The sequence below is a fragment of the Indicator indicator genome, chromosome 38 (genome assembly GCF_027791375.1).
Source record: "Indicator indicator isolate 239-I01 chromosome 38, UM_Iind_1.1, whole genome shotgun sequence".
In the NCBI taxonomy this organism is placed as follows: Eukaryota; Metazoa; Chordata; class Aves; order Piciformes; family Indicatoridae; genus Indicator; species Indicator indicator.
In genome coordinates, this window is record NC_072047.1 from 2,764,927 (window position 1) to 2,790,093 (window position 25,167).

Sequence of the window (25,167 nt, forward strand, 5' to 3'; positions counted from 1 at the left end):
TCAGCAAAGGGGATCCGGTTTGGGGCTTCCCTTGCTGTGTTGAAAGTGGCTGGGAGCTCGTAGGGCCCTTATTTAGAGGGGAAGGGCAGGGGGAGGCTCTTCTGGGAGGGACAAGCAGTCCTGGGGGCTTCTCTGCTCTGCCTTGCACGGCAAGGGCTGTGGGAGTTCTGGATGGCTCTAATTCGGGGGGGGGGAGGAGAAATCTTTCATGGCATGCAGTGGCTGGAAGGCACCTGTGTCTTAGGCGTTGCCTTAATCTCGAGGGGTGCTGCAGGAATTAGAGGGAGAGCTCTGGGTTGGGGCTGTCAGGAGTTGTGCTGCGTGTATGGTGTCTGTTTTTTTTTGGAGGAGGTAGAACTGTGGAACTTGGCAGGTGAGCTTTGGATTGTGATGACTGAGAGCTCTGGCTTAGGGGAGCAACCAAATCCACCCCCCTGCTCCACATGTACAAGCTCCTCCTCCAGTGAGGAGGAGAGGCTGAAGCCCACTCTGAGCTGTGACTCTGTCACACCCCGTAAGTGAGCACTTTGGCTCAGCAACCTCTAGCAGGACTCAATCCCACAGCCCTTATTTGGGGCAAGAGGGCTGTGGAGGCCACCCCAGGATGTGGGCTGGGAGACATGCCTACCTTAACACAGGGCTTCTACTCTGAGGTAACCCCAGAAAGACAACTCCTCCACTGCTCAGGATCTTCTAGTGGATGCTTAGCTCAGCTCAGGACCTTTCCCCATTTTGGGAAGGCACCGGAGTAAATCATAACCTTGTGTGTGTGGCACTTGGGTTGCAGGAAGGCTTTCAAGGTGCTCTGGATTAATCTCTGTGATGTCCTAGAGTTTAACAGCAGGGTGGCTTTTCCAAGGGAAAACTGCATTTGCTGGAGGAAGAAACAGTATTGAAGGGAGCCTACAAGAAAGCTGGGAAGGGCTTGTAGTGGTAGGATGAGGGGCAGTGGCTTTGAGCTGGAAGAGAGGAGATTGAGACTGGAGATGAGGAATAAATTCTTCAGGGTGAGGGTGGGGAGAGACTGGCACAGGTTGCCCAGGGAGGCTGTGGCTGCCTCCTCCCTGGGGGTGTTCAAGGCCAGGCTGGATGAGGTCTTGAGCAACCTGGGCTGGTGGGAGGTGTCCCTGCCCATGGCAGGGGGTTGGAGCTGGATGAGCTTTAAGGTCCCTTCCAACCCACACCATTCAATGATTCTGGCCCTTCCTCCACTTTGAATTTATAGTCTTGTGCCAAAAGGGCTGTGGGTTGTTGGAGGCAGACATGGGGATCAGGTCGAGGTGCATTCCTGGGGTGCTGGGTGTGCCTCCCACAGCACAGGGCAGAGAGGCTGTGCCCAGGCAGGGAGCAGTTTGGGATGGCACTGGTTGGGTGAGGACAGCTCTGCTGAGCAGCACTGGCTGGGAGGGTGACCTTTAGCTCCATCCTCTTCTCACTGCTGTGAGAATGGTGAATGCTGAGGTGTTGGAAGTCCCTTGTGAAGCTGCTTCTGTTCAAGTCTGAGGGAAACACTTTGGCCAACTCGCCGCAAGCTAGAGACCAGCACTGGTTGGGTTGTGTGGAGAGACACCTGGGCAGCCTGTTCCAGGCTTTGAGAACCCTTCCAGTGAAGAATTTTCTTCTGATGTCCAACCTAAACCTCCCCTGATGCAACTTGAGGACATTTCCTCTTGTCCTGTGCTTTGTTACTAAGGGGAGAGACCAACCCTTCCCCACCTTTCTTGCCCTTCTCTGCCCCTGCTCCAGCCCTCAAGGTCCTTCTGGCAGTGAGAGGCCCAACCCTGCCCCCAGCACTCAAGCTGTGGCCTCCCCAGTGCGCAGCCCAGGAGCACAATCCCTGCCCTGCTGCTGCTGCCCACAGCATTGCTGCTCCAGGCCAGGCTGCTGCTGTCCTTCTTGCCAACCTGGGCACCTCCTGGCACATCTCCAGCTGCTGGCACCCAGCACCCCCAGGGCCTTCCCCACCAGGCAGTTTCCAGGAGCCTTCCTGGGGTTGTTGTGCCCCAAGGGCAGGACTCAGCTCTTAGCCTTGTTGAACCTCATCCCATTGGCCTCAGCACATCCACCCAGCCTGGCCAGATTCTTCTGAACGGGTCTGACTCCTCTGGATGGACCAGACCGTAGCTTGAAATCAGTTACCAAGGACTGAACTTGAATCTCTGGTCAGCTTCCAGGTCGTAAAGGTAAAATCCAAACTGTGCGCCCAAAAAGAGCTGAGCTTCTCCCAACTTCTTCCCTCAGGACCTAGCTTGGCCTCTGTATTAAACAGTTCTCTGCTGAGGGGGGATGATTTCTATCAAGGAGGGACATTTCTGAGGAGGCTGCACAAGTTCCCTGGTTTGTGCTGGAAAGAGTGGTCAGGGATTGGCACAGGCTGCCCAGGGAGGTGGTGGAGTCCCCATGCCTGGAGGTGTTCAAGAATCTTGGGTTCAGTTTTGAGCCCCTCCAAGAGGGCAGTAAAGCTGGGGAAGGGTCTGGAGAAGAGGGCTGGGGAGGGGCAGCTGAGAGAGCTGGATGGGGTTGAGCCTGGCAAAAAGGAGGCTCAGGGCAGACCTCACTGCTCTCTACAACTCCCTGAAAGGAGGTTGCAGTGAGGTGGGGGTTGGGCTCTGCTCCCTAGTCTCAGGTGATCGGTGGAGAGGAAGTGGCCTCAGGTTGCACCAGGGCAGGGTTAGGTTGGCAATGAGGAAGAATTTCTTTGCTGCCAGAGTGGTCAGGGACTGGAACAGACTGCCCAGGGAGGTGGTGGAGTCACTGTACCTGAGGGTGTTCAAGAAATGTGTGTCCATGGCAGCTGGGACCGTGGTATGGTGGCCATGGTGGTGCTGGGCTGATGTCGGTCTGGGTGATCCCAGAGGCCTTTTCCAACCCGAACAGCTCCATGACTCTCTGCCTTCCCTTCCCCCACACACAGCGTTCCCCAGCCTGCAGGGCAGCTTTGATGTGCGTCGCCATGCCTGACCATGCCGACGTCAGCCTCCCTCCGGAGGAGCGAGTCCGGAGGCTGATCCAGGCGGGAAGCGCCGTGGAGGTGAATGAGGACATCCCCCCCCGGCGCTACTTCCGCTCCGGTGTGGAGATGCTGCGCATGGCGACCGTCTACACCGAGGAGGGCAACCCCGAGCACGCCTTCATCCTCTACAACAAATACATCACGTAAGGAAGGCCTGGGGCCTTGCCCCGCCCTGCCCTGCCTTCCCCTGCCCCGCCCCACCCGGCCTCTGTTGAGCTCCAAGAGCTGGGTCCTGCCTGCTGTCAGCTCTGCTCCTCCAGGACTGGGTTGGATGCATCTGGCCGGCTGGTGATGAGCCCAGTGGGCAAGAAGGGCAGCAGCAGCCTGGCCTGGGGCAGCAATGCTGTGGGCAGCAGGAGCAGGGCAGGGATTGTGCCCCTGGGCTGGGCACTGAGGAGGCCACAGCTTGAGTGCTAGGTTTGGTTTTGAGCTCTTCACTCCAAGGAGGACACTGAGGGCTGGAGCAGGGCCAGAGAAAGGCAACAAAGCTGGTGAGGGGTCTGGAGAGGAGTGCTGGGGAGGAGCAGCTGAGGGAGCTGGGGGTGTTCAGCCTGGAGAAGAGGAGGCTGAGGGGAGAGCTTCTGGCTCTCTACAGCTCCTTGAAAGGCTGGAGCCAGGTGGGGGTTGGGCTCTTCTCCTAAGGAACAGACAACAGGACAAGAGGAAGTAGCTTCCAATTGCCCCAGGAGAAGTTGGGCATGAGGAAAAATTCCTTCCCAGCAAGGGTTGTCAGGCACTGTCCCAGGCTGCCCAGGGCAGTCACCAGCCCAGGAGGTATTTAAAGGATACCTGGACGTGGTGCTGAGGGACGTGGTGCTGAGGGAAGTGGTGCAGTGGTGGATTGTGAGCTCTGGATGAGCAGCTGGACTTGATGATCTCCGAGGCCTCTTCCAACATCCACAGCTCTGTGGATCTGTGAGTCCAGCTCCTGCAGGGGTGAGGATGCAGCAGGTTAGACTGACCATGAAATGCCATAAAGGTGCAAGTCACAACCCCACAGGTGCTGCTCACCTCTCTGCAGGGGGTTGGGAGGTTCCCTTTGAAGCCAGGTTGATCTTCTGTCCCTCTGCTGGTGGAGCCTTCTGTCAGCAGCAGGGAGGTTTTGGCTCCCTGTGTGTCAGAGCTTCCTGCTGTTGGTCACTGCAGGGTGGTTGGAGTGGCCTCAGCTGTTGCTAGGTTGGTGGTGACCTCATTATGGGATTGCCAGGGGTCTGTGGGCAAGCACCTCAGTGTCAGGTGGCTGCCAGGAAGGGTTGGAGGCTGGTTGGTGGCTTCTGTAATGAACCACCTGTGGAGGAGCAGCTGTTTCACACTGAGGTTACTGCAGCACTGAGTTCCTCCCTCAGGTGCAGGCAGCAGCTGCAGGTTTGGTTCATAGAATCATGGAATCCCAGGGTGCTGTGGGTTGGAAGGAACCTTTCAAGGTCATCCAGTCAGCAACCAGAGCTCACAGCCCCAAACAACCTGATCTGGGGTGGTGCCAGGGATGGGGCAGCTCTCACCTCTCTGGGCAACCAGGGCCAGGCTCTCCCCACCCTCAGCGTCAAACATTTCTCCCTTCTCTCCACTCCTGAGTCTGCCTCTTTTAGTTCCAAACCATCCCCCCTTGGCTTGGCCCAGCAGGCCCTGCTCAAAACTCTTTCCCCAGCTTTCTGATCAGCCTCTTTATGTCCTGCAAGGCCACCAGAAGGTCTCCCTGGAGCCTTCTCCAGGCCAAACAACCCCAACTCTCTCAGCCTGGCCTCACAGCAGAGCCCTTCCAGCCCTCCCAGCATTGCTGTGGCCTCCTCTGGCCTTGTTCCAACAGGTCCCTGTCTGTGCTGAGGGTTCCAGAGCTGGCCCCAGTTGTTTTACATCGCAGACTAGAGTCCCTCCCTACCCCAAACCTTTCCAGGAAGGACTGAGGGAAGAGTTCTGGGTCCAAAGAACCCAATTGATGAGTTCCTTGGGTACTGAGCAGCCTTCTAGAAAGCCCCAGATCACCTCTAAACCCAGCCAGGACCCTGTGTGGTGTTTCAGCTGTGGACTCCCCAGCTGAGGGTCTACACAGAATCACAGAATGTTAGAAGGGACCTCCAGAGATCATCCAGTCCAACCCCCTGCCAAAGGCAGCAGACTCAGGGAAGTCTGCAGAGGAATGCATCCAGGTGGGTTTGGAAAGTCTCCAGGGAAGGAGACTCCACAACCCCCCTGGGCAGCCTGCTCCAGGCCTCCAGCACCCTCTGTGTAGACAAGTGCAGAGCCTCGTACAGCCAGGAAGGATCCATCCTGGGGCTGAATCCCTGCTGCTGAGCTGGAGCACACCCTGGTGAGGTGGTATCAGGTCTGGATGGTGTCTGAGCACCCAGAGCAGCTCCAGCAGCTCTGCCTGTGGGTGCTGAGAGCCTCAGCAGTGGCACAGAGCATCCCTGTCCTGTAGCTTCCTTACCCAAAGGCCTCTCCCAGTTTCCCCCAGTGCCCCTCTGCTGTGCCCATGCTGCCTGCTTACCCAGAGCCCGGTGGCATCTCAGTGGGCATCTCCCTGCCCCCATGTGCAGGATTCCTGCCCCTGAAGCCCAGGACATTTTTCTGGGATTAGCTTTGCTTCCTGCCTTGCACTTGCTGAGCTTTTATGGGCATCACAGCGAGTGCCCAGGCCTGGAAGTGTGAAACCCTTGGGAAGGTTTCCAGGCTGCTACGTAGCTGGAGGAGAAACTCTTTAAACAAAGGAGCTGAAGGCACCTTGGCTCTCCTGCTGTGGCACAGATGGGTGCTGGCCTGGCTTCTCTCCAGCAGCTTTCAAATGCTCCTGGCATCTGTGCTGAGCTGGCTGCTGGGCTGCCAGGAAGGGGCAAAACCCCTTCCCTCAGTGGTGTGAATTCTCCTGTGCTGAGGAATGTCAGCTTCTGCCCTGGATTGTCAGAGAAGCACAGGATGGTATGGGTTGGAGAAGCTCTCTGAGCTCATCCAGCCCAGCATCAACTCAACACCACCACAGCCACTAAACCCCAAGTGCCATGGCCACAGGTTTCTGGAACAGCTCCAGGGATGGGGACTCCACCATCTCCCTGGGCAGCTTGTTCCAGTCCCTGACCACTCTGGCAGCAAAGAAATTTTTCCTCATCTCCAACCTAAACTTCTGGCACAATTCCCTCTTGTTCTGTCACTTGATACTAGGGAGAAGAAGCCAACCCCCACCTCCCTGCAGCCTCCTCTCAGTGAGCTGTAGAGAGCAATGAGGTCTCCCTTCAGCCTCTTCTTCTCCAGGCTCAACCCCCCCAGTTCCCTCAGCTGCTCCTCCCCAGCCCTCTTCTCCAGACCCTTCCCCAGCTTCACTGTTCTTCCTTGTTTGAAGGTCTGAGCTTATTGTCACCATCTCAGTTCTCTAGCTGCAGCTGTAGGCTTCAGGAGGTTCTTTTCTAGATGTCCTTCCCCAAGGCTGTGACCCAGAAGGTGATTGGTATCTGGAGCCTCTCCCATGACTTGATCTGCTCTACCCTTTCTAGAAATGGGACCAGAATTCTCCCTCCTCATCTGCAGTCGGTGCTGTGGTTGTCTTTGAGTCATTGAAATGGTTTGGGTTGGAAGGGACCTCCAAGATCATCCAGTTCCAACCCCCTGCTGTGTGCAGGGACACCTCCCACCAGCCCAGCTTGCTCAAGGCCTCATCCAACCTGGCTTTCAACACTTCCAGGCTTGGAGCCTCCACAGTTTCTCTGGTCAACCTCTTCCAGAGCCTCCTCCTAATGACCAGTCTCAATCCAGCTTCTTCCAGTCTGAAGCCACCACCCCTGGTCCTGTCACTCCAGGTCATTATACAAAGTCCCTCCCCAGCTCTCCTGGAGCTCCTTCAGACACTGGAAGGCTGCTCTGAGGTCTCCCTGGAGCCTTCTCTTCTCCAGGCTGACCAAGCCCAACTCTCCCAGCCTGCCCCCACAGCAGAGGGTCTCCAGCCCTGCCAGCGTTGCTGTGGCCTCCTCTGGCCCCTCTCCAGCAGCTCCATATCTCTCTTGTGCAATGGCACAGCTTGCTGCCCAGCCCTCACTGGGGGCAGGAGGCTGGCAGGGCTGTCTCTGAGAAGAACCAGGCTGGACTTTCAACACAAGTTTCTTATCACTCTGTAGGACATCTGCTCCCTTGTCTTCCTCAACAGGTGCTTCTGCTTTGATCTGGGTGCCTCTTCTCCTTGTGCCACCCCCAGGTGCACTACCTTTGGTCTTGGTAGGGCCAAATGAGAAGGAAAAAGAGTAAAACCTGTGGCTCTCTTTGGTGGTGTTTGGGCTCCTGGTTTGCCCCCCATGGCTGTGGGCTGCAGGCTGTGAGGGGATGGCTCCAGAGGTTTGTGTGTGGTGTTGGAAGGGGCTCTGGAGGCTCTGCCTTGGCCTGCGTGCCGCAGCGGTGCTGAAAATCTCTGCTGGGGCTGCTCGGTGCCAAACAGCTGCTGCTCCAGAGGGCTGGGGAGCAGGGGGAGCTTTGAACAAGCCCCAAACTCCTGGGCTTGCAGCCTTGCCAAGCCTCAGCTGGGCTGTGGGAAAGAAACATGAACAGGCCCTGCCCTACCCCAGCCTCTCGCTCTTGCCCCAGAGTCTTCCTCTGCCTGCTCAAGTCCTCCTCTTCCTCCTTTCATCCTGCTGCCCACTTTTTTACTTCCCCCTTTCCTGACTTGTGGAACCCCAGCTGTCTCTGCTAGTTTTTCCATCTTCTCCAGGCCAGCATCTGCTCTTAATCCTTCTTAATTAATCCCTTCCATTTTAATCTGCTAGCTGCTGGCACTGCTCACAGCCTTGTTTTGTCTCCTCAGCACAGTGACCTACTTCCCAGCCACCAGCCAGGAGCAGGACCTGGCTGGGTGTTGAGGGTGGAGTGGCAGCTTCCCCATGGCTCCAGGCTGTGACAGGTTCACAGAGTCACAGCTCACAGGATGTAAGGGGTTGGAAAGGACCTCCAAAGATCACCCTGTCAGAGCAGGAGCAGAGAATCCAGCACAGGGCACACAGGAACACATCCAGACAGGGCTGCAAAGGCTCCAGACAAGGAGACTCCACAACCTCTCTGGGCAGCCTGCTCCAGGCCTCTGGGAGCCTCCCAGTGCAGAAGTTCCTCCTCCTGCTGAGCTGCAACCTCCTGTGCTGCAGTTTCCATCCAGTGCCCCTTGGCCTAGCCCAGGGTGCAAGTGAGCAGAGCCTGGCCCCTGCCTCCTGCCCCCCAGCCCTCAGCTCTTGAGAGACATTGAGCAGATCCCTCTCAGCCTTCTCCTCTCCACACTCACCACCCCAGGGCTCTCAGCCTCTCCTCCCCAGGCACTGCTCCAGGCCCTTCAGCATCCTTGGAGCCCTCCCTTGGACTCTCTCCAGCAGATCCCTGTCCCTCCTGAACTGGGGAGCCCAGAGCTGGATGCAATATTCCAGGGCAGAACAGAGGAGGGGGAGAACCTCCCTGGCTCTGCTGGCCACACTCTGAATGCCCCCCAGGACTCCCTTGGCCTTCCTGGTCCCCAGGGCTCATTGCTGTGCCATGCAGAACTTGCTGCCCACCAGCGCTGCCAGCTCCTTCTCCTTGGGGCTGCTCTCCAGCAGATCCCCTCCCAAGCTGTCCTGCTGCAGTTGATTCTTCCTGCCCACCTGCAGGACTCTGCACTCCTTGTTGAACCTCATTAGGTTCCTCTCTGCCCTGCTTTCAGTCTATCCAGGTCTCACTGGGGTCTCAGCAGGGTTCTGCTGAGCTTGTGGTCCCTGCTCAGACCATCCTCACCATCTCTCTGGCAGCCAGGAGCATTCAGGGTTGCCAAAAGTCTTTCCTTTTCCCAGAGGATTGAGCCAAGAGGCTGCTTGTGGATGTTGTGAGTTTGCTTTTAGCTTTCTTGCAAGTCTTCTCTTTTCATGGGCTGGGCTGAGCTGATTTCTCCATCTCTTGCCCAAAGTGTTTGTTCCTCCATGCAGAAGGTCAGAGTGAGCAGTGAGTCCTGGAGCTTGGGTGCAATGCCCTGGGCTGCTCTCAGAGGTGTAGGCAGGTGCCCAAGGACCTTCCTGCATTGCTGACATCATCCTTGGTGTTTCAGAGCAGCTATTAATGTTTATCCCTGAGGATCATCTCCAAAGTCCAGGTGGAAGAAAAAAATCTCCTGTGTGATGTGCTCCCATGGAACTAACCTGGTCCAGCTGGAGGTGTCCCTGCTCATTGCAGCGGGAGTGGACAAGATGACCTTTGAGGGTCCCTTCCAAACTGCTGTGTTCTGTGATTCTATGGTCAAATGAGATCTCCTATGTGCCATGAACCAGAGGGACAGGAGGTGATGGCTTTGAGCTGGAAGAGAGGAGATTGAGACTGGAGATGAGGAAGATCTTGAGAGTGAGGGTAGGGAGAGACTGGAACAGGCTGCCCAGGGAGGCTGTGGCTGCCTCCTCCCTGGAGGTGTTCAAGGCCAGGCTGGATGAGGTCTTGAGCAGCCTGGGCTGGTGGGAGGTGCCCATGGCTGGGGGTTGGAACAGGATGCTCTTGAAGGTTCCTTCCAACCCAACCCATTCCATGAAGATCTCAGGAGGCCATTGCATAATGCAGAAAGGCAGAGAATGTCCTGCCGGTGAGGAGCACAAGGCCCAGGGAGATGGCAGAGCAAGGGGACAGCACTGGAGTGATCCAGACTCCCAGAAATCCTGGGATCTCTGGGCTGTATCAAGAGAACCATAGCCAGCAGGGCCAGGGAGATGATTCTCCCTTTCTAGTCTGCTCTGGTGAGACCCCATCTGGAGCTCTGTGTCCAGTTCTGGAGCCTCTGTTCCAGGAAGGATCTGGAGGGGCTGGAAGGTGTCCAGAGAAGGGCCACAAGGATGAGCAGAGGGCTGGAGCTGCTCTGCTCTGGAGACAGCCTGAGAGAGTTGGGGTTGTGCAGTCTGGAGAGGAGAAGGCTCCCAGGAGAGCTTCTGGTGGCCTTCCAGGATCTGAAAGGGGCTACAGGAAAGCTGGGGAGGGACTTTTGAGGGTGTCAGGGAGTGATAGGACTGGGGGGGGATGGAGAAAAACTAGAAGTGGGGAGATTGAGATTGGATGTTAGGAAGAAGTTGTTCCCCATGAGGGTGGTGAGAGACTGGCACAGGTTGCCCAGGGAGGTGGTGGAAGCCTCATCCCTGGAGGTTTTTGCAGCCAGGCTGGAGGTGGCTGTGAGCAACCTGCTGTGGTGTGAGGTGTCCCTGCCCGTGGCAGGGGGGCTGGGGCTGGATGAGCCTTGAGGTCCCTTCCAGCCCTGACAATTCTATGATTCTAAATGCCTCTAAGAGTGTGGTGTTTGTCCCTCCCTGCTGGGCTCAGCAGTCAGTTTCTCTCTGCTTTTCAGGCTCTTCATAGAGAAGCTGCCCCAGCACCGTGACTACAAAGCTGCTGTCATTCCTGAGAAGAGAGAGACAGTCAAAGTGAGTGGCAACCTTGCCAGGTCCTCAGCAGCTGCTGCTGGACATGTTTGGAGGTCATCAGCCTTGGGTTTTCTTGGCTCTGTATAAACCTTAAGAATCCTTGGCCCCAGCCAGGCAGTCCTAACCCCTTGGGAGTTCTGGTTTGGGTTCTTGTCCCTGCACTGGGCTGCCTGGGGCTGTCCAGTCTGCTGTCTGCTGAGCACTGGGATGTCCTGCCCTCAGCTTGCCAGGGTGCTGCCCCCCCTCATTTCAACTCCACTGTCACCTAGCAAGGTTGGATCAGGTGATGCTTGGGGTCCCTTCCAGCCTGGCATCCTGGGAGTCTGTCTGTCTGTGATTCTCTTGGTGTGAGCTTTTCCATGGGTGGGGGCTGGATGCTGTGTGGTGGGTCTCAAGGGCTTTGCCAGGAGATCCTTGGAGACAGCTCACAGCCTCAAGAAGCTACCACTCCTCTGCTCAACCTTGACCAGAAGAGCTCTTGCTGAGTGGTGGTGAAGTTTTTGGGGTGGGTTGGTTGGGTTTGGGTTGTTTGTTTGTTCGAGATTTTTTTCTTTTTTTGTAAGATTTCTGCAAATTTTATCAAAGTTATAATATTCTGTGAGAGAAACCTTTATTTGGGAAACTGCTGGTGATTCTTTGGACACTGGTTCCTTAGACTTGCATATGAACAGCATGTAAACACTTTGTGTAACTTATCTTTCCAAGACAGTTCATGATTAAGCCTGCTAAAATACAGACTTTGTGTCGTGCTATTAGTTTTACCTTTGTATCATGCAAGAATCTAGACAAAACAATAAAATTTTTAATTTTAGTTAGTTTGTAGGGATTTGTGTGAATCCTTTCAAGGAGGCTGTACTTGTTTCTCCTTCCCTATCTCCTGTCAGTGCCCACCTGGTCACAGCATGCAGCCTGTCCTCAGGCAGTGGTGGAGCTGCTTGGCCCTTCCTGCCCTGTGAACAAGCAGCTGCTGTATGATCTCTGGGTGCTGCATTGGTTCTTGCATTGGTCTGGGGTTTGTTTGTCTTGCCTTGGGGCTGTCACACTCATGCCTCTGCTTCCTCCCTTCAGAAGCTGAAGGAAGTAGCTTTCCCCAGAGCTGAAGAGCTCAAGGAGGAGCTGTTAAAGAGGTACGCCAAGGACTATGCTAAGTACAAGGAGCAGAAGGTGAGTGAGAGGAGACTGGAGGCCTGTGCTCCCCAGAAGGCCCTCAGCCACAAAAGGTTTGGAAGAGGGAAGGTCTCCAGGGCTCCCTGAGTGCTCTGAAATAGGAAACTTGGGTAGCCACAGCTTGCAGGGTCCAGCCTCACCACAGGGCTGCCCTGGTTGTGTCTCTGCTGCCACTGTGCAGGAGAATTTGTCACAGGTGTCCCTCTGCCTCTTTTCGTTCTGCATAGCTGGGACAGTTGTTGGGTTGTTTGTATTTTTTTTTTCTCTTTGTCCCAACATGAAGTCTGAATCTTGTGACCCAGAAACTCAGCAAGGGCAAGGGTCTGAGGTTCTGTGTGAGCAAAGCAAAACACTGCAGAAGGTGATTTTAGAGACATGATGGAGGGAAAGATAGGCTGAAAGAATTGGGACTGTTCAGGCTGGAGAAGAGAGGGATCCAGGGAGACCTTGGAGCTGCGTTTCAATATCTGAAGGGGACCTACAGGAAGGATGGGGAGGGACTGTTCAGAAGGGGCTGTGGGGATAGGCTGAGGAGCAGTGGTTTGAAACTGCAGCAGGGCAGAGTTAGGTTGGACATCAGGAGGGAGTTGTGCACAGTGAGGGTGGGGAGACACTGGGACAGGTTAAGGCCACATCCCTGGAGACATTCAAGATCAGGCTGGATGTGTCCCTGGGCAGCCTGATCCAGTTGGAGATGTCCCTGCTGAGTGCAGGGGGCTTGGACAAGATGCCCTTGGAGGGTCCCTTCCTGATGTAATCTGTGAAATTGACCTGGAGAAGTGATTTTAGAGAGAGGACAGAAGGAAATGGACCTGGAATTGTGTTCCTATGGAGGAGGGGAGGGTAAGGCAGCAGAGTTCCACTGCCCTGCTCTGGCTGGGGCTGCTGATGGGAGTGGGCATCTCTGTTTTGCAAGCTGAACCTTCCTTGCAGGGTTATGTTCTGCAGAGCTTTTAGGAGTAGCCTGGGGCAGGGTCTGCAGTGCACAGACTTCATACCCTGCTGGTGCTCCCCTGCCTGCTGATGTCCCTTGGCCTGTTTCTCCCTGCAGAAGGAGAAGGAGCTGGAGTTTGCACGCAGCTTGGCTTTGCAGCAGCAGCTGGAGGAGGAGAGGAGCCGAGTGGCCCTGATGAAGCAGCAGCAGGCAGAGCAAGAGCAGTTTCAGGCCTTTGAGGAGATGATTCGACGCCAGGAGCTGGAGAAGGAACGTCTGAGGATAGTGCAGGAGTTTGGAAAGCCAGAGCCAAGGCCTGAGACTCTGGATGGACCTCTCATCCCGGGCGTGGAGAGGCCTCCCACTGATCTAATCCCAATGGTTCCTGCCTCTCCAGTTTCCCCTGCCAGTCCCTCAGCAGGAACTGTCTCCTGCAGGCGTCCTGTTGTGGACAGATCTTTGAAACCGAGCACCCTGGGGAGCACAGACAACAGTCAGTACCTCCCACTGCACCCTCCTCCCTTCCTGGGGCTGAGCCAGACAAGCCTGGGAGGCTCTGGGGAGTGTCTCACCGTGGCTCCATCCCCTCTGGGTGGTCTCCTCATTGGTCAGGGAAGGTTTGCAGAGCTGGGAAGAACTCTTGGGAGTCACTCCACACACACTTCTCCAGCCCAGCCTCTCTGCTGCTCTGGAGTCTACAACTCTTTGGCTTTCCTAGCTCCAAATACTGATTGGAGAATGGATTGAGTCCCTGACTGGGCTGGGAAAATTCCACTCTTCTGCCAGCTGTGGCTCCAAAACACTGATTTAGACCCTTCCAAGTGGGTGGTTCTTGACCACTGACTCCTCTTGCTTTCAGTGAGATGTTTTGATTTCAGTGGTATTTTTGATACCATTTCAGTGATACTTTTTGATACCATTTCAGTGATACTTTTTGATACCATTTCAGTGATACTTTTTGATACCATTTCAGTGATACTTTTTGATACCATTTCAGTGATACTTTTTGATACCATTTCAGTGATACTTTTTGATACCATTTCAGTGATACTTTTTGATACCATTTCAGTGATACTTTTTGATACCATTTCAGTGATACTTTTTGATACCATTTCAGTGATACTATTTGATACCACTGAAAGAAAGAGGAGTCTGTGGTGCAGAACCACCCACTTGGGAGGGTCTAAATCAATGCTTTGGGGCTTTTAAGTGCTGAAGTGTCATTTTCTTTACCAAAACACTTGGGTTTTAGCATGCTGCTGAAGGTCTCTCTTTGGAAAGAAGTAGTGAGAGTCCCTCAGGGGTGTCCCAGTGCCACCATTTCTCTCTCACTGCTCTTGTAAGGGTGGCCAATAGAGCACTTCATGCTTCCAGGCTGAATTTTCTCAGTCTAGCCCCTTCAGGACAATTCCTGCCCCCCTGTCACTGCTCATGGTGCTCCTCTCCTCCCCACAGATGCAAGCTTGGATGTCCTTCGCCAGGTCATCGTGCCCAGGGAGCTGTGCCAGAAGTTCCTGCAGCTGGCTGATGCCAACACCATCAGGGGTGTGGAGACCTGTGGGATCCTCTGCGGTAAGCTGGTAAGGTGGGGACCCTACTGGTGACCCTGGGGGACTCTGAACTCCTGCAGGGGGGCTGCTGACAAGGTGGGCAATAGCTTTGGAAAGGGGTAAAGGTCCCGTGATGTCTGCCCTGGGAGGCTGTGGTGCAGCTTCACCAATGACCAAGGCTTCCATACCTGAAGGGACCTACAGGAAAGCTGGGAAGGGACTTTTTAACAAGGGCTTGTAGTGATGGGATGAGAGGGAATGGATTGAAGCTTGAGGAGGGCAGATTTAGACTGGAGATGAGGAAGAAATTCTTGACAATGAGGGTGGAGAACAGGTTGTGGATGCCCTCTCCTTGGAGGTGCTCAAGGCCAGGCTGGATCAGGCCTTGAGCAACCTGAACTGGTGGGAGGTGTCCCTGCCCAGGGCAGGGGGTTGGAACTGGGTGAGCTTTAAGTCTCTTCCAGTCTAAACCATTCTGTGATTCTGTGACTCTGCTTCTCCTTTCCCTCCCTTCTATGTTGAGTTCCTCACACTGAGTTGCTCACTACTGAGCCCCAGGAGGTGTTCAGCTTCCTCTCCCCTGCTGCTGACTCTGCTGGATACCTGCCTCAGGTGCTTCTGTATTGCTGGTGACAGGCAGCTGGTGACTTGCTTTAGAGTCAGATCATGGAGTGCTTTGGGCTAAAGGAACCTTTAAAAGCCATAGAATCACAGAGTTCTTTCAGCTGGAAAAGATCTCCAAGATCACCCAGTCCAACCACAACCCAACCCCACCATGGCCACTGAACCGTGGCCCCAAGTGCCACAGGTTTCTTGAACACCTCCAGGGATGGGGACTCCACCACCTCCCTGGGAAGCCTGTGCCAATCCCTGACCACTCTTGCAGCAAGGAAATTTTTCCTCATCTCCAACCTAACCCTCCCCTGGCACAATTTCATGTTGCTCATCCAGTCCAACCCCCTGTTCACAGTCCCAAACCACCTGAGCTGGGGTGGTGCCAGGGATGGGGCAGCTCTCACCTCTCTGGGCAGCCAGGGCCAGGCTCTCCCCACCCTCAGTGTCAAACAAACATTTCTCCCTTCTCTCCAGTCTGAATCTCCCACTTTGAGTTCAAACCATCACCCCTTGTCCTGTCCCCACAGGCCCTACTCCACAAACTCTGTCCTCAGCTTTCTTTAGGCCTCCTTTAACTCCTGAAAGGCAGCAATGAGATATCCTTGGTAGCTGCAGGACTGAGGTGTCCCAGCTGTGAAGGAGGAGGACCCTCACCCAGACAAGTCTGTGCAAACACCAACTGGAGCCAGTTGCTTCTCCTCCAGTTGGTTTGCACAGGTTTCAGCTGGCAGCTCCAGCTTCCTTCCCCCACAGTCCCTTGGGGCTGCTTTGCTTGCAGAAGTTTGCTTTGAAATTCAGTTCTTTGATGTAGCAACTCTCTGCAACCCAGCTGCTTGCAGACACTTGGTGGTTGTGTCATTAGGAAGCAGTGGAGAGAGTCACTTCTGAGGGTGTCCAGGATCATTCTGAGCTCCTGTGGTTGCTCTGCATGGCAGGGAAAGGAATTAGAAAGTCCTGGGTTAGAACAGAATCATAGAATCAGTCAGCGTTGGAAGGGACCACAAGGCTCAGCCAGTTCCAACCCCCCTGCCATGCCCAGGGACACCTCACACCAGATCAGGCTGGCCAGAGCCTCATCCAGCCTGGCTGCAAACACCTCCAGGGATGGAGCCTCAACCACCTCCCTGGGCAACCCATTCCAGGCTCTCACCACTCTCATGGGAAACAACTTTTTCCTTATCTTCAGGCTGAATCTCCCCACTTCCAGCTTTGTTCCATTCCCCCCAGTCCTGTCACTTCCTGATAGCCTAAAAAGTCCCTCCCCAGCTTTCTTGGAGCCCCCTTCAGATCCTGGAATGCCACAAGAAGGTCTCCTGGGAGCCTTCTCCTCTCCAGACTGAACAGCCCCAACTCTCTCAGGCTGTCCTCATAGCAGAGCAGCTCCAGCCCTCTGCTCATCCTTCTGGCCCTTCTCTGGACACCTTCCAGCCCCTCCAGATCCCTCTTGTAACAGAGGCTCCAGAACTGTTCACAGAGCTCCAGGAGTGGTCTCAGCAGAGTGGAGCAGAGGGACAGAATCCCCTCCCTGGCCCTGCTGGCCACACTTCTCCTGCTGCAGCCCAGGCTCTGCTTGGCTCTCTGGGCTGCAAGTGCTCACTGCTGGCTCCTGTTGAGCTTCTCCTCCCCCAGCACCCCCAAGTCCCTCTCCTCAGGCCTGCTCTCCAGCCAGTCCCTGCCCAGCCTGGATCTGTGCTTGGGATTGCCTCCACCCAGCTGCAGGACCTTGCACTTGGCCTTGTTGAACCTCCTGAGGTTGTCATGGGCCCAGCTCTGCAGCCTGTGCAGGTCCCTCTGGATGGATCCCTTCCCTCCAGCCTGCCCAGGTCCTTCTGGATGGATCCCTTCCCTCCAGCCTGTCCAGGTCCCTCTGGATGGATCCCTTCCCTCCAGCCTGTCCAGGTCCCTCTGGATGGATCCCTTCCCTCCAGCCTGTCCAGGTCCCTCTGGATGGATCCCTTCCCTCCAGCCTGTCCAGGTCCCTCTGGATGGATCCCTTCCCTCCAGCCTGCCCAGGTCCCTCTGGATGGATCCCTTCCCTCCAGCCTGCCCAGGTCCCTCTGGATGGATCCCTTCCCTCCAGCCTGCCCAGGTCCCTCTGGATGGATCCCTTCCCTCCAGCCTGCCCAGGTCCCTCTGGATGGATCCCTTCCCTCCAGCCTGCCCAGGTCCCTCTGGATGGATCCCTTCCCTCCAGCTCTCTGCTGCACCACACAGCTTGGTGCCATCACCAAACCTGCTGAGGGTGCACTCAGTGCCTCTGTCCATGGCACCAACAAAGATGTTGAACAAGCCTGGTCCCAGGACTGATCCCTGAGGGACTCCACTTGTCCCTGGCCTCCACTGGGACATGGAGCCATTGACAGCCACTCTTTGGGTGCAGCCTCAAGCCAGTTCTGTATCCATCTTGTGGTCCACCCATCAAACCCATGTGTCACCAGCTTGGAGCCCAGGCTGTGGTGTGGGACAGTGTGGAAGGCTTTGCTCAGGTCCAGGTCAATGCCATCAGTTGCTCTCCCCTCAGCTATTAATGTTGTGACCTTGTCATAGAAGGCCACCAGGTTTGTCAGGCAGGATTTGTCCTTGGTTGTAGAATCACAGAATGGTTTTGGTTGGAAAAGTCCTTTCAGGCCATCCAGCCCAAGCATTCTCTGACTCTGCCAAGGCTGGGGCTGAACCATGGCCCTCAGCACCACACTGAGCCCCTGGACTGGGCACAGCTGAGGCCACACCCTGAGTGCTGGGTTCAGTTCCTCCAAGGAGGACATTGAGAGGCTGGAGCAGGTCCAGAGAAGGGCAGCAGTACAGAGCTGGAGAGGAGCAGCTGAGGGACTTGGGATTGTTCAGCCTGGAGGAGGCTGAGGGGAGACCTTCTGGCTCTCTACAGCTCCCTGAAAGGAGGTTGGAGCCAGCTGGGGCTTGGTTTCTTCTCCCTAGTCTCAGATGACAGAAGGAGAAGAAATGGCCTGAAATTGTTCCAGGGCAGGTTTAGTCTGAAACCCCTCCAGGGATGGGGATTCAACCACCTCCCTGGGCAGCCTGGGCCAGGCTTTGAGAACCTTTTCAGTGGAGAAGTTTCTTCTAATCATAGAATCATAGAATCAGTCAGGGTTGGGAGGGACCACAAGGATCATCCAGTTCCAACCCCCCTGCCATGGGCAGGGACACCTCACACCACAGCAGGCTGGCCAGAGCCTCATCCAGCCTGGCTGCAAACACCTCCAGGGATGGAGCCTCAACCACCTCCCTGGACAACCCATTCCAGGCTCTCACCACTCTCATGGGGAACAACTTTTTCCTTATCTTCAGTCTGAATCTCCCCACTTCCAGCTTTGTTCCATTCCCCCCAGTCCTATCACTACCTGATAGCCTAAAAAGTCCCTCCCCAGCTTTCTTGCAGGCCCCCTTCAGATAGTGGAATGTCCAACCTAAACCTCCCCTGGGCCAACTGGAAGCCATTTCCTCTTGTCCTGTCCCAAGACAGGGAGAAGGGCCCAACCCCCCACCTGACTCCAACCCTCCTTTCAGGAAGCTGTAGAGAATGTGGAATCATCCTGAGGATAGTACAGCAGTGAGTTTGCTGCCTGGGATGGGGGCTTGGGGGAGGGGGGGGTGGGTGAGAGCCTCCCTGTGCTGCCTTGCAGATGAGGAATGAGTTCACCATCACCCACGTCATCGTCCCCAAGCAGCACGCGGGCCCTGACTACTGCGACACCGAGAACGAGGAGGAGCTCTTCCTCATCCAGGACCAGCACAGCCTCGTGACACTGGGCTGGATCCATGTGAGTCCCCTGCCTGCTTCACTTCCCCGCTGCCATGCAGCTGCAAAGGGATGCACACAGCAGGGCTGGTGGCAGAGAACTTGCCAGAGGAGACAGCACCGAGCAGGCAGTGTCCTCCGGGTGGGTTTCTGCCTCTGGTCACAGAGTCACAGAAGGGGTTGGGTGGGAAGGGACCTCAAAGCTCATCCAGTTCTAATCCCCTTTGTATGTGCAGGGACACCTCCCACCAGCCCAGGTTGCTCAAGGCCTCATCCAGCCTGGCCTTCAACACTTCCAGGCTTAGAGCTTCTTTGGGCAACCTGTTCCAGAGCCTCACCACCCTCCTGGAGAAGAATTTCCTCCTAATGTCCAACCTCAGTCCAGCTTCTTCCAGTTTGAAGCCATCCCCCCTTGTCCTTGGCCTCCAGGCCATTGCACAAAGTCCCTCCCCAGCTCTCCTGTAGCCCCCTTCAGATACTGGAAGGCTGCTCTAAGGTCTCCCTGGAGCCTTCTCTTCTCCAGGCTGACCAACCCCAACTCTCAGCCTGGCCTCACAGCAGAGCCCTTCCAGCCCTGCCAGCATTGCTGTGGCTTCCTCTGGTCCCTCTCCAGCAGGTCCCTGTCTGTGCTGAGGACTCCAGAGCTGCCCCAGCACTGCAGGGAGGTCTCAGCAGAGCACAGCAGAGGGGCAGAATCCCCTCCCTGCCCCTGCTGCCCACACTGCTGGGGATCAGCCCAGGCCAGGCTGGGGCTGTGCTGGCAGTGCTCAGTGCCAGCTCCTGTCCAGCTCTGCACCTCCAGCACCCCCAAGTCCTTCTCCTCAGGGCTGCCCTGCAGCCATTCCCCACCCAGCCTGGATCTGTGCCTGGCAGTGCCCTGAGCCAGCTGCAGGACCTTGCTCTTGGCTTTGTGAGATTTGTTTGACCTTTGTTGAACAAACCCAGATCTGGTTTAAATTTAGGTCCCTTCCTAAATCATCAGACCCTTGGATGCTGGGTGTGAAGCTCAACTTCCATCCAGCTGACTCCAGAGGCAGTGTTGGGGCATCCCAGGCTCTCCCATGTGCTGTGTCCCCCCCACAGCAGGGCTGCTCCATGCAGCCAGCTCACTGCTGCTCTGGCCTGGGCCCGAGGTGGATTCCTGGGCTGGCTGCAGCACTGCCCTCTGCCTGTCCCCACGGAGCCCTTGGCAGTGGGATGGGTGCCAAGGAAAATGTTTGGTGCTGCTGAGGAATCTCTGGAAAGCAGCAGCTGCCTCTCAGGGTTTCACAACCAGCTGCCTGCTGCGTGTGCCTGGCACATGGAGGGTGTCAGCTTTGGGTGATAGCTCTTCAGTGATAGCCTTGAGGTGTTCAGGGACCTTCAGGAATCCTTTTGGCTTTTCTGCTGGGCTTGGCAACAACAACAACAACAACAAAAATAACAAGCAGGAGGAGGGGGAAAAACAAAAACCCTTCCAGCAGGAGTTAGGCTGTGAAATGCAGCTGCCAGCCAGAGAGGGGGGAGGTGCTGGTTGGCTCTGGTTATGGAGTTACAGAATGGTTTGGGTTGGAAAGGTCCTTGAAGATCATTTAGGTCCAACATGCCTGCAGTCAGCAGGGACACTTTGTACTAGAGCAAGTTGCTCAGAGTCCCAAACAACCTGACCTGGAAAGGTTCCAGACCTGGGGCATCTATCACCTCTCAGGGCGACCTGGGCCAGGGTCTCATCACCCTCACAGTGAAGAATTTCTTACTACTGCCTGGCCTGAATCTCTGTTCTTCACTTCCAGACCATCACCCTCTGTCCTGTCACAGCACTCCCTGATCAAGATTCCTTCCTGTGGCCCTCTTTAAGCCCTGCAGGGCCAACAGAAGTTCTCCCTGGAGCCCTCTCCAGGCTGGCCTCACAGCAGAGCCCTTCCAGCCCTGCCAGCATTCCTGTGGCCTCCTCTGGCCCCTCTCCACCAGGTCCCTGTCTGTGCTGAGGACTCCAGAGCTGCCCCAGCACTGCAGGGAGGTCTCAGCAGAGCACAGCAGAGGGGCAGAATCCCCTCCCTGCCCCTGCTGCCCACACTGCTGGGGATCAGCCCAGGCCAGGCTGGGGCTGTGCTGGCAGTGCTCAGTGCCAGCTCCTGTCCACTCTGCACCCCCAGCACCCCCAAGTCCTTCTCCTCAGGGCTGCTCCCCAGCCCTTCAGCCCCACTTGGATTTGTGGGATTGCCCTGAGCACAATTCATGGTACAAGAGTCAGAGCCTTGGCTCTCCTGGTGGAGTCTGGGATCTCAGCAGTGCCTTGGCAGGATGTTCTGTGCCCAGTGGTGCTGTGAGGTGATCAGTGCCCTGTGGGGACAGGAGTGAAAGCAAGGGCCTGGCAGTGTGGCTGTGGGGGATATGGCCAGGCAAGGAGAACTCCTGCTGCAGTGATTCCAGATGGAAAAGAGGAGCAGAACATCAACATTGTGTGTGCAAGCATGTGCTGTGTGCCATCCAGGCAGCTCTGGCCTTGCTCTGTCACAACCTTCTCTAGCCAGGCTTGGTCCTTTTGGACTCATTCACAGCCTGGGCTGCATCCAAAGCAGTGCAGGCAGCAGGTCGAGAGGGGATTCTGCTCCTCTGCACTCCTGAGGCCTCACCTGCAGTGCTGTGTCCAGCTCTGGGGCCTCCAACAGAGACATGGACCTGCTGGAGAGGGTCCAGAGGAGGCCACAAGGATGATCAGAGGGCTGGAGAACCTCTGCTGAGGGGACAGACTGAGAGAGTTGGGACTGCTCAGCCTGGAGGAGAGAAGGCTCCAGGCAGACCTCAGAGCTGCATTTCAGTATCTGCAGAGGAGCTCCAGGCAGGCTGGGGAGGGACTGCTCAGAAGGGGCTGTGGGGATAGGCTGAGGGGGAAGGGTTTGAAACTGGAGCAGGGCAGAGTTAGGTTGGACATCAGGAGGGAGTTGTGCACAGTGAGGGTGGTGAGACACTGGGACAGGCTGCCCAGGGCTGGGGTTGAGGCTCCATCCCTGGAGACATTCAGGATCAGATTTGCTGTGTCCCTTGGCAGCCTGATCCAGCTGGAGGTGTCCCTGCTGAGTGCAGGGGGTTGGACAAGATGCCCTTGGAGGGTGAATTCTCTAACCCTGCTGTGAGCTGCTCTCTGTTCTGTGTCCCTGTTGCAGACCCACCCCACACAGACAGCTTTCCTCTCCAGCGTGGACCTGCACACACACTGCTCCTACCAGATGATGTTGCCTGAGTCCATTGCTATTGTGTGCTCTCCCAAGTACCAGGAGTAAGTATGGGGTGGGGAAGACCTTTTCCTCTGCCTGTGGGGCACAGTCAAAAGGTTGGGCAGGAGGTTGTGCCCAGGGAAGGGACAAGCTGGAGTCCAAGAGGGACAGGGAAGTGCTGGAGAGAGTCCAGGGCAGGCTGGGAAGCTGCTGAGGGGCCTGGAGCAGCTCTGGGAGGAGCAAAGGCTGAGAGCCCTGGGGCTGAGAGCCTGCAGAAGAGCAGCCCCAGAGGGGAGCTGAGCAATGCTCAGCAAGAGCTAAAGGAGCTGTGGGGGGCAAGAGGCTGGGGCCAGACTCTGCTCACTGGTGCCCAGGGACAGCACAAGAGGCAAGGGGCACAAAGTGGCACCCAAGAGGTTCCATGTGAAGAGGAGGAGAAAGTTGTTTGTTGTGAGGGTGCTGGAGGGCTGGAGCAGGCTGCCCAGAGAGGTTGTGGAGTGTCCTTGTGTGGAGAGCTTCCAACCCCCCTGGGCATTGTGGTGCTGGGCAAGCTGCTGTGGGTGCCCTGCTGGAGCAGGGGACTTGGACTGGCTGAGCTCCAGAGGTTGTTTCCAGCCCCCGGCAGGCTGTGAGGCCTAATCTCTTCAGAAGGTATCCAAGGGCTGTTTACCACAACCCTTCCTCTCTCAGTCTCCTGTTGGGAGTAAGCAGCCAAGTCCCACAAGCAAGGTGTTACCAGGGCAGCACTGTGGCTTGGCAGCTCCTCTGAGCTGAGGAGGGAGGAGGTCCTGCCTGGACTGTGGTTGCCCACCTGTGGTAGGAGACCTCTCTGCAGCCACAGGGCTGTGGAGAGCAGTGTCCCAGGCAGGCAATCCTCTGCTCTTGCTGGAGATGAGCAGCCTCAGGCTGCACAGAGCCTCTCTTCTTTGCTCTAGGACAGGGTTCTTCAGGCTGACGGAGCATGGCCTGCAGGAGATCTCCTCCTGTCGGCAGAAAGGATTCCACCCCCACCCCAAAGACCCTCCTCTCTTCACAGTGAGTCACCCCACAGGCCACTGGGGGGGCTGGAGGGCTGCCTTGGACACTTCACTTGAGTTTATCTCTGTGGGGAGGTGGCAGGCTGTGGGCTGGGACAGCCTGGCAGTGGTTTGGCTCTCTCCAGAGCTGGGGTGCCAAAGGTTTCTGAGCAGTTAGCACAGGTGGCACCAAGAAGAGGGCTACAGGAGAGCTGAGAGGGACTTGATAAGGGCCTGTGGAGGTAGGACAAGGGGCAATGGTCTGAAACTGGAGCAGGGCAGGTTTAGATAGGACAGTGGGAATAAGTTCTTTACAGGGAGGGTGGTGAGACACTGGAGTGGGTTGCCCAGGGAAGTTGTGGACATCTCTTGCCTGGAAATGTTTGAGGCCAAGGTTGGATGAGGCCTTGAACAACCTGGGCTGGTGAGGAGGTGTCCCTGCCCGTGGCAGAGGGCTGGAAGTAGATGATCTTTAAGGTGTCTTCCAACCCAGGCCATTCTGTGGTGGAGGGGTGGGAGCAGGGCAGTGCTCTGCAGAAACAGGTCCAGGTTTGTGTTGGAGAGAAGGCAGAGAGCTGGGTTTGTGTCCTGCCATGGTCACTGTGTGGCACCAGGCAGGACATGCTCCAGGTCTAGGAGGGCTGCTCTGAGAAGGATGCTGGCTGCAGGTTGTGTCAGGGTGCAGAGGAGACTCACCTGAGCTGGGGGAACATCTCAGTAACCTCTTCTCTTTCTCTTCCCCTCTCTTCCAGACCTGCAACCATGTATCAGTGGTCGAGAGAGATGTGGTCCTGATGGATCTCCGATAGGTCTCTTGCCTTAAGCACTGACAGAGGACCCCTCCCCCCCTTCCTTCTAGGCCTAGGGAATTTGGGGTTTGCCCTCCTGTAGCAGGTGATTTCTGCTCTGTAGTGCCCCTGCCCCTTCCCCCCCAGGAGCCATGGGGAGATCACTTCCCTGACCTCACTGGGAGCACCTGGAAACCTCAGTGCCTGGCATGGGGCTGGCAAAGTGGGGCTGAGGTTCAGGGTGTGGGGAAAAGCTGACTGGAAATCCAGAGGCAGAAGCTAACACTGGAGCAGTTGTTTGATACTCTAAGCTATGGCTTGAGCAGCTTCTTGGCAGGAGGTGGGGGAGGGCTTCCCTGTGGTTTGCTGCAAACTTGAGGTGTGGAAACCTCTCCAAATGCTTTCCAAAGTGGGACTTGCCCAGACTGAGTTGTGCTCTGTTTTGCTCCTCTCTCTGGGTTGCTGTGGGCTCAGTGCAGCTGAGAAGTCTTTGCTGTAGTGTAAGGTGGAACCTTCCTAACCCCTCTCACCCCATCCAAGAGCTTCTCTCTGCTGAGCCAGAGGGATTCCTGCTGGCTGGTTCTCAGGTCTTTGTCTGGTGAGGTCAGGAAGGTCCCAGGCTCCTTTGGGAAGCCCTATTTCAGCATTTCAGAAGAGAAGGTGAGTGGATGTGGCACTGCTCCTCAGAAGCTGCTTCATTCCAGCAGTGGGGAGGGTGTCTGGACACTTGATTCCACCTCCTGGGTGAGAGCCCTTGGGCTGCCCAGCGGGGGCTGGGGGGCAACTTGCTGCTGGTGGTGCCGTGGAGGAGCTTCTGCCTGCAGCGTGTTGTGTGAAGGCTCTGCAAGGCCACCACCCCTCTGAGACAGGACTCCAGCAGCTTTTGCCACTCCAGTCCTCAAAGCTCACCACACCCATTGCCTCCACACCTCTCAGAGCAGTCTGAAGTCCTTGCCAAAGCCGAGGGCCCCATGACGTCGCCGTTACGCAGTACCCAGCCGGGGACCTCCCCCGAGTGACTTTGGAACATCATCCAGCAGCCAATTCCCTTCCCTGTGCTGCCCATCTGGAGCCTCTGCCCCTGCTGCTGCTGCTGCTGGGGGAGAAGCTGTGCTGCAAGGTGGAAAGCATCTGGCTGGCAAAGGGCTGAGCGTGACCCATGGCATCTCCACATCCTCCGGCAGGATGCTGTGAGGAGCAGAGCGTGGGGAGGGGAGGAAGGCTGGAGGAGCTGCCAGCCACCTGCTGTGCATCCGTGTGTGTGCTCCATGGCATGGCCTCGGCCTTCCACATCCAGCAGCCTTTGGTCTTCACTTAACACAGATGGATTGGATCAGCTTGGCCTGGTTTCAGCTGCCACTTGTTTTCCTTTGAGCTGACTCCGTGGGGTGGAGGGGATCTGGTGTGCCTGAGAGCAGGGAGGGAGTGGAGGGAAGGGTCTGGAGAACAGGGCTGGGGAGGAGCGGCTGAGGGGAGACCTTCTGGCTCTTTACAACTCCCTGGAGGGCTGGAGCCAGGTGGCGGTTGGGCTCTTCTGCCAAGAAACAAGGGACAGGACAAAAGGAAATGGCCTCAGGTTGCCCCAGGGCAGGTTTAGGTTGGACATGAGGAAAAATTTCTTCTCCTTGAGGGCTGTCAAGGCCTGGCCCAGGCTGCCCAGGGCAGTGGTGGAGTCTCTGTCCCTGGAGGGGTTTTGAAGCTGTGGGGATGTGGTGCTGAGGGCCAGGGGTTGGTGGTGCCCTGTG

At 56.3% G+C, this 25,167-nt stretch overlaps 1 protein-coding gene across 1 annotated transcript; it reads left to right on the top strand.

Moving 5' to 3' along the window:
* Window positions 1–2,953: 2,953 nt before the first annotated feature.
* STAMBP (STAM binding protein) lies at window positions 2,954–23,664 on the top strand. The gene is made up of 9 exons (XM_054396646.1): window positions 2,954–3,156; window positions 10,323–10,398; window positions 11,467–11,562; window positions 12,617–13,008; window positions 13,962–14,079; window positions 18,306–18,443; window positions 21,568–21,680; window positions 22,554–22,653; window positions 23,387–23,664. The coding sequence occupies exons 1-9, from the start codon at window positions 2,954–2,956 to the stop codon at window positions 23,441–23,443; spliced, it is 1,293 nt and encodes a 430-aa protein (XP_054252621.1). The 3' UTR covers window positions 23,444–23,664.
* The last annotated feature ends 1,503 nt before the right edge of the window (window positions 23,665–25,167 follow it).

Bases quoted from the DNA above. Each gene is read 5' to 3' on its own strand.
- STAMBP (XM_054396646.1), top strand. From the start codon at position 2,954: ATGCCTGACCATGCCGACGTCAGCCTCCCTCCGGAGGAGCGAGTCCGG. The intron at 10,399-11,466 runs GTGAGTGGCAAC...TCCTCCCTTCAG, and splicing joins AGAAGAGAGAGACAGTCAAA to AAGCTGAAGGAAGTAGCTTT. The intron at 22,654-23,386 runs GTGAGTCACCCC...CCTCTCTTCCAG, and splicing joins AAGACCCTCCTCTCTTCACA to ACCTGCAACCATGTATCAGT.